Source organism: Grammomys surdaster, unplaced genomic scaffold (genome assembly GCF_004785775.1).
Source record: "Grammomys surdaster isolate TR1022 unplaced genomic scaffold, NIH_TR_1.0 324, whole genome shotgun sequence".
NCBI classification, from domain to species: Eukaryota; Metazoa; Chordata; class Mammalia; order Rodentia; family Muridae; genus Grammomys; species Grammomys surdaster.
In genome coordinates this window covers 238,482-246,025 of record NW_021604743.1, presented here as the reverse complement: position 1 = coordinate 246,025, position 7,544 = coordinate 238,482, and the positions used below count along the sequence as shown (strand labels likewise).

The following is a 7,544-nucleotide window of genomic DNA, read 5'->3' as shown; positions in this document are numbered from 1 at the left end:
ACCTGCGAGTACTAGGCTTAAAGCGTTTGCTTGGACACCATCTTTAGGTGACTGGGACATCCGCAGAATCTACTGTGATCCTGGGGTCAGTCCCCTGCAGAAACCGAGGGGTCACTGTATTGATAGAGAGGAGGATGGCAGCAGGGGCACCCCCATCGGCGAAGATCCCAGAAAAAAAAAGCCTTTGGCATGACTGGGCCTTACACTATATTTCAAAAACTGCCCGTGACAGCCACTCTACTTCTGCCACCAAATACAGACCAATCCTGGAGCCAGGCAAAGAAACCTTAATCGCCTGCGCCCGGACCGCACTGGCCCACCAGGACCCCAAGCCCCAGTCCTCCCGGGTCCCGCAATGACGTCACGGCGCGCTGTCATCGCGAGACTCCGCAAGCCCTCCGCAGCTCGCCGCTTCCCAACCGCCCGCGTCCGTCCCCGGACAGGCAGTGGTGGGGATGGCGAGCCCTGGAACCGGGGTGGTGACGAGCGCAGCGGCTCCGTCATTGGGCGAGGAGGCCTGAGGGACGGGCCTGGGTGCATAAAGACACCAGAACCCGCAGTCCCGGCAGAGCGAGGGCGATGGAGCCCAACGTGCCGAAGCGGAAGGAGCCCGCCAAGTCCCTCCGCATCAAAGTCATCTCCATGGGCAACGCCGAAGTGGGGAAAGTGAGTACCGCGTGCTGCGAGGGGCAGGACCTCCGCGTGCCAGAGCGACGTACCCATTGGCTAGCAGAGCCGCCACTCAACAACCTGAAGCTCCACCCTCTCTCTGTCCGCTTTGCTCACGGGGGCTGGTATCCACCAGAGGAAAACTATCTTGACCTTTTTTGACCTTTGCGTTGCTGGCTCTTTACTGACGTCACTGTCCCTAAGAAGGTGTCTGGAGTGGCCTCTGATCTTTGATTGTAATTTGAAGGTAGTAAGGAGGCCTAGGTTCCAATGTCCGAGGATCAGTTTGTATACCAAATCTGTTTTCCGGAAGAGGGGTCCAGGACCTGCGGGTTAGGGAGAATTGTTGCCAGCCTTTCTGTTTAAAGAGGTGCCAGTGAGGTGTTAGATTCCGAAAACTGTAGCCCTGAACAACCTAGGAGGCTATATTCCCATCACCAGAGCATAACAACCCAGTGTGTTTCAGGGGACGTGCACTGGCCGCCCAGGAGCCTGCGTTTTTGCTTTAATTTCTCATACTGTCACGTCCATTTTTCTCGGAAAAGTCTTTTTTTTTTTCCTAAAAAAAGTAATATCTTTCTGTGTGTTCCGTCTGCTGCTTATTAGCTATTAAACTTCCTCTCAGATGGGAAGGGAAGAGTGACCCAAGGCCTTTCCTAAATGAGTTTAGATGCCTGTTACTCGTTTTCTTCCCTTAACGTGCGGAAACTGTTGGTTAAGAATTCCCAAGGTCGACAGACAGTGACAGGGAAGGGATCAGAAGCGGAGACTTCCCTAAACCCAATGCAGAAGACCTCTAACGGGAGAGTTTACATACTATGTAACCAGTGCCCTGGGCTAGAGGCTGCTCAGCACATATTTATTGATGTTTACTATTTCTACTTATGTGCCTTCATGTATGTGTTAAAAGCGTTCGCTGAAGATTAACATTTACGACTCTTTTTTTAAAAAGCAAAGGGAGTTGCAAGCATGGAGAGCAGTTCTTTTACCCAAAACCCCTGCAAAAAGCTTTAAATTCCAGAGCTAGGCAAGCCCAGACTGTTGGATCCCTGGACCCACTGACCAAGTAGCCTAGCCTAATCAGCAGGCCTCAGGTCCCAGGAGAGACCTTGTCTCAAAAAGAAAGATGGGTAGCCACTGAAGAGTGATCCCCTGCACTTAATTAACATTCCCGTTTTCACCTAAATTTTTGGCTTTCTAAATAGATACATGTTGGACAGCTTTGAAAAATGTGCTTAATACACTAAATGAAACTATTGCCACTATTTTATTCACAACCATTTTTAAATATGCTATCAAAATTATCATAGTATTTAAAAGAGACACAAGGTCGGAATGAGCGTGTTAGGTAATTTCAGGAGACCCTGAAAACTGGCATGGGATTTTGGGGTGCACTGACTGTCAGTGCAAGATGCTGAATTGAATAAGGACGAGGGGCACGGAGAAGTCTCAAGTTGCTCACAGAGAAAGGAATAAACCCTTGGCGTTTCGAGTGAGCTGGTGGAAAAGCCCATACTGTGTAAGCCTAGTGAGTTCAGTCCCAGAACCCATGGTAGAAGGAGAGAACTGGTTTCTAAAAGTTGTCCTCTGATACAAGGTTTGTGCGCACGTGCACACGCACGCATACACACACACACACACAAATTGGAGGGAAAACTATTAGAAATAACTCTTTTTTCATCCCCAAAGATTGAAAACCTTAAAATGTCTTGAATTAAATAGCCCAGCAGTTAGAAGCACTTGCCACTCTTGCAGAGGGCCAGGGTTCAGTTCCCAACAACTGCACCCGATTGGGCGGCTCACCACTGCCTGTATCTCTCTCTAGGGTATTTGATACCCTCTACTGTATTCTACTGGCACCTGCATTCACATGTGCATATATCTACAGACATACACATAAACACAGTTAAAAATGAAATAAAAAATTTAAAGTAAAAGCCTTCATGTGACAGAATTCACGTAGAGTTCACTTGTTTAAAAAATAGAGTTCACTGATTTTCATTTCATTCAGAGTTATGAAACCATTACCATGATCAATTGTAGAATATTTTCATCATCCCCTGGAGGGGAAAAAAACCCCAGCAATTAACAGGCTCTCCCTATTTCCCCTAACCATTAACCCACTTCCTGCCTCTATGGATTTGCCTCTTTTGGCTATTTCATGTAAATGGATCCATATACTACATGATCTTTTACTACAGGCTTCTTTTACTTATAATTAGTATAATTTGTATAAGGTGCATCTTTGCTGTGGCATATATCAGATATATCAGTGTGTTCTTCATATCATAGAAATATATTCTATTATGTAGATGTAATATATTTTATTCATGTGGGTTTTTGCTTTTGGATATTGGCACTAAAGATAATTACAATGTAGACTTGAGGACTTAGGCCCTGAATCAAATCTAATATTTTGATCCTTTTTCACTGGGGCAATCATGGCTTGATTAACAGACGTAGGTAAGACCGACTACTGTCGTGTGTCCTCAGCTCATTTGGGGACATGTTGACTTAGATGACGGCAGGATGTTTGAGTAGACACCATCCAGTAGTGCTTAGACCTGTGCATCTGGGAGGGAGTGAGGCTAGATGTGGAGACGAATGGTGTTGACTGCGTAAGGCTGGGAGAGATCTCAGAAGACAAGGTCACAGCGATGGGCAATACAACTGAAAACATGTCCATGTTTAGTATGAAGGTGAGAGTTAGGTTTTCTTCTTTTAAGTCATCACTTGTGGCCTGTTTGGTGGCATGTGCTTTTAATCCTAGTACTAGGGAGGCAGAGACATGTTTAAGGCTAGCCTGATCTACATAGCAAGTTCCAGGTCAGCCAGGAACCCTCTTAAACCAAAGAAGTAAAGCCATCACTTTTTATGCTTGTTTCAGGTACGTTATAGTTTTTGTTCTTGCCTTTTGGAGGTTTGTTTTAGTTTTGAGGCAGGGCCTCATGTGGTTGAGTCTGGCTTCAATCTCTTGGTCCTTCTGTTTCTCTGGGCATCCACTGCCACGTCAGCCAGTTGTTGCTTTTGAAAACTCTTCCATTTTCACTGGGGTGACTGAGGAAACCCTAGCAAAGAAATGTGCTTATTTCCGAGAGCTTTCCAGTGTGTATCACTAACCGCGTGCACGTTTGACTTTCTAGAGCTGCATTATAAAGCGGTACTGTGAGAAGAGATTTGTATCTAAATACCTGGCAACCATCGGGATTGACTATGGAGTCACAAAGTAAGTACTTGTTCCTCTGGCCTGTGCATTCCACAGATGCTCAGACTGTGGCCTAAGATAGCCTGCATCTGCATCAGAGCGTGTGCATGGCTTACACTGATGTAGAGGCGTTGAAGATAAATCAGAGAAGACAGGTCTAAGAGACTTTTTCAGATATGTGGTGCCATCCTATCGGCCAGCCGGCGTGTTAGGTGCTTGCCAGGCCAGACCTGGTTTTAGATGTAGGCTTGGCAGCAATGAACAGGCCAACACAAAGCCTGACTGGCAGCTGGAGCATCTTAGGACAGACGTCTGTGCAAGCAGGTCTGACCAGCAGGTGTGTTTTTAGGCTGTTTTTTCTTTTGTTGGCTTATGATCTTAATAGCCTGTTGGAATCCAGTATGTAGACCTGAGGATAGTGAAGTGGGGGATAAGTGGGAATTTGTTTCAGTCAGGAATGGTTGGAGAGAGAAGGCACCAAGAAAAGCAGCACCAAAGTCAGGACAAAGAGCACATTTCTTTCTTTCTTTCTTTCTTTCTTTTTTTTTAAAGGTTTATGTATTTATTTTATTGACGAGTACACTGTAGCTGTCTTCAGACACACCAGAAGAGGGCATCCAATCTCATTACGGATGGTTGTGAGCCACCATGTGGTTGCTGGGATTTGAACTCAGGACCTCTGGAAGAGCAGTCAGTAAGAGTACATTTCTTAAACACAGACTTACACGGACTTTCACGCCTTTAGCCTCTGAGCACCTCTTTATCAGTGAGGACCTTTGTATGTGACACACGCTAGAATTTTCTGTATTGTCTGTGGTGCTTGCTACGGTGTGTATTATTTGTATATGTTTAATATCCTTGACTTTGAGAAAGGGGTATCTTTTTTGCTAATATTTTTGTTCTTTCTTTGAAAGTTTTATGCATTTGTATAATTTATTTGGATTCTACCCACCCGCCATTACCTCCATCTCTACATGTGTGTGAGGCTATCCACTCGCATGGACAACCTACCAGTAGCCACTCTCCCAAAAGATACTCTCCTTCCCTCAGCAGCCTCCAACTGCCAGCAGGTCTTCCACCAAGGATGAGGCCCCAAGGGTCCTTTATCAGTGCTAGAATTTTGACTGGCTTGATCTGGTCTTGTCCAGGTAACCCCAGGTTTTGTGAGTTGATGTGTACAGCAGCCCTGCCATAACCAGAGCCAGTAGTTCACAACTTTCTCTGCCACCCCCCCCCCCCCCCCGTCAGCTCCTTCATTCTTTCTGTCACCTCTTGCTTGGTGTTCCCTGAACTGTCTTGGTCAAGGCTGATAGAGATGATCTAACCGTAATTAAGCATTCATAGTTATTTATACTTGATACTTTGACCAGTTTTACGTTTCTGGTTAATTACACATTGCAGAAGCTTCTCTGACCAAAGTTGAGAGCAACACAAATCTATGGGTCTAAACATAAATATTGAGAAGGCAGTTTGACAGAATGACATTGAGCAAAACAAAAACAAGAGTTCCTCTCTTGTATGTATCTTTCCAGGCTTTCATACATAATCCTAAAGTGGTTGATTACCTTCATGTCTTAGAGTTTTATTACTGTGAAGAGACACCATGACCAAGGCAACTCTTATAAAGGCAAACATTTCATTGGGTTACAGGTTCAGAGGTTTAGTCCATTATCATCATGGCAAGAAGTGTGGCGGTGTACAGGCAGACATGGTGCTGGAGGAGCCGAGAGTTCTACATCTTGATCTGAAGGCAGCCAGGAGACTGGATGTGTTTCACACTGGGTATAGCTTGAGCATTTAAGACCTCAAAGCCCACTTCCACAGTGACATACCTCATTTAATAAGGCCACACCTCCAATGAGGCCACACCTCCTAATAATGTCACTCCCTAGGGCTAAGCATTCAAACACATGAATCTCTGGGGCCATTTCTATTCAAACCACCACACCTCATACCTGCCATGCCACGGTTACACCAATGGATGTATCTTGCCAGGCAGGTTTGCACTGTCGCATGTAGGTTCCACCACTGAGGGAGATCATGATCTCTTTTCTTCCCCAGCATCCTGCATACCATCTTCTGGTACTATGTAAGGTGACCAGCAGGGAGGAAATTTCCTGGTCAGTCAAAGTTTAGTTCTTTATGTCCTGCATCCAAAATAAGTCCTGTAAAAAGGGATTTTATATGTTTTCTCCAAGGGCCTGGTACAGTGCTTCTCCCTGCTCAATAAATAGTGATATACTTAGAGGTGAAAATTTTCATATCAGAATATGAAGGCAATATTTAAGAAGGTAGATAAAATGGGTGAGGTATATCTAAAGCAGAATGTCAGTAGTATGAAGAGCAGGGTCGAGTTTGCATATGTCCTAGATTGCATTAAAGTAGTTCAAATCCGTGGCAAAGTAGAACCCAAGAGTTCCATATAAATTCTATCACCATTTTTAATTGAAAGCAGCAGGAGATGTTTTTGCACAATTTAACGTATGGACTTTGTAGCTCTTGACTGAGAGTTACAAAGCTCTTCATTTGAAACCCACATTTCTTTCTACCCTTTTCTTTCCTGTTTTGTACTTCAGAGCATAGGAGTTCGTCAGTGATGTGGTGGGCATTCTGTTCAAGGCAGCTGTGCTCACAGCTTATCTAACAGATGGAAATTGCTATATAATGCCACAGAATTGTGATTCGTTTGTTTGTTTGTTGAGACAGGGTGAATTGGACTTATTCAATAGGCTATTCTGTTTATTACTAATTTTTAAAAATGTGATTATCTCATGATGAGTATTCTGAAATTCCTTCCAAAGGAAGACGTAAAGAATGTTTATCCCTCCTCTCAAGGTCTCCATGACTAACTAAAGCAAGATTCTACCTAGGGAACCAACCAGTGTCTTTTGCTTACATAGGTGAGGGCTTACACATGGTGTAGGTGCTCCTCTTGCAAAAAGTTGGCACCAGAAAGTCTTTACCCATCTGGGATGAGGGCTTCCCCTAAGTCAGAGTTATATACAAACAGGTGTCAGAGAGTAGCTAGAAACTCAGATGAGGGTCTTATGACCCCTACCCTCATGACAAGCTCAGCTGGATGATCCTTTTGTAAGTGGGGGCAATTTGTTGGTTCAGGGTTGTGCACTGAAGTATCCGAGGTGGAAGATGGTGCTTACTCAAGGATTAAGTGTTCCAAACAAGGAGGTGGGTTTGTTGGCCAACTTGCCGACTCCTGTTGTAAGGATTATCTGGAGTCAAGAAGAGGATGCCGAAACCTCTGGAAATGTCACTCCTGCTTCCTTTTAAAATCCTTAAATGTCAGTGCAGAAACACAACCTTTGAGATTGTTTCCATCTGAATATTTCAGGGTCCAAGTGAGAGACAGAGAAATCAAAGTTAACATCTTTGACATGGCTGGACATCCCTTCTTCTTTGAGGTAAGAAAGCCTTTTCAGAAAACTCAAATCCACCAGCAAACAAAAACAAAAAAGCTGGGCAGTGGTGAGCACTGTTATCCTGGTCCTCAGGACGCAGAGGCAGAAGCAGAGGCAGATGGAGCTCTGTGAGTTTGAGAACAGCTTGGTCTATAGAGAGAGTTCTGGCCAGCCAGTGCTACAGAGGAACCCTGTCTCAAAAAACTAAACTGAACTGAACTGAACTGAACTGAACTGAACTGAACTGAACTGAA

The 7,544-nt window shown here is 44.7% G+C and overlaps 1 protein-coding gene across 1 annotated transcript in view; it reads left to right on the top strand.

The window, feature by feature from the left end:
- The first annotated feature begins 574 nt into the window (after positions 1-574).
- Dnajc27 (DnaJ heat shock protein family (Hsp40) member C27) overlaps positions 575-7,544 on the top strand; it is a 23,499-nt gene continuing 16,529 nt past the window's right edge. The window contains exons 1-3 of the mRNA XM_028778090.1: positions 575-666; positions 3,813-3,895; positions 7,224-7,293. Coding sequence (XP_028633923.1) covers positions 580-666; positions 3,813-3,895; positions 7,224-7,293 — 240 coding nt within the window. The 5' untranslated portion in view covers positions 575-579. The remainder of the gene's footprint in view (positions 667-3,812; positions 3,896-7,223; positions 7,294-7,544) is intronic.